At 57.5% G+C, this 445-nt stretch overlaps 1 protein-coding gene across 1 annotated transcript in view; it reads left to right on the plus strand.

The window, feature by feature from the left end:
- The window catches only part of ETH_00037940 (uncharacterized protein), a gene marked incomplete at both ends in the record, with an annotated part of 1,867 nt that overhangs the window by 683 nt on the left and 739 nt on the right, over positions 1 to 445 (plus strand). The window contains 2 exons of the mRNA XM_013375268.1: positions 1 to 121; positions 241 to 442. Coding sequence (XP_013230722.1) covers positions 1 to 121; positions 241 to 442 — 323 coding nt within the window. The remainder of the gene's footprint in view (positions 122 to 240; positions 443 to 445) is intronic.

Here is a 445-nt window from a genome sequence, read left to right on the forward strand (position 1 = left end):
CTGCAGCAGCAGGACGAAGAATTTTGTCGCTCTTTAGAAATTCCCCCTGTTGTCTTTTTGCTGATTTCTGCTGCCATCGCTCGGCAAGCAGCAGAAACTCCTGTCAAGAATAACCAAGATGGTCTGCTGCTGCTGCTGCTGCTGCTGTTGCTGCGTATTGCCTTGTCGTTGCTGCTGCTGGTTCTGCTGCTGTTTATTCTATTGCTGCTGCTGCTGCTGTCCGTTGCTGCTGCTCTTCAGGGGGCTCAGTGGAGCTGTGGAATTTCGACGTGCAGCTGAATGTGCAGCAGCAGCAGCAGCAGCAGCAGCAGCAGCAGTTGGGGTCCGTAGCAGCAGCAGAGGCGGCGCGCCCAGCGCGAGGAAGCTCGCAGCAGCTGCAGCAGCTGCATCAGCAGCAGCTGCAGCAGCAGCAGCAGCCACGCCCTGTGGCGGCATTTGAATCTCC

This window comes from Eimeria tenella, genomic scaffold (genome assembly GCF_000499545.2).
Source record: "Eimeria tenella Houghton genomic scaffold, Eth_scaff2623, whole genome shotgun sequence".
Lineage (NCBI taxonomy): Eukaryota > Apicomplexa > Conoidasida > Eucoccidiorida > Eimeriidae > Eimeria > Eimeria tenella.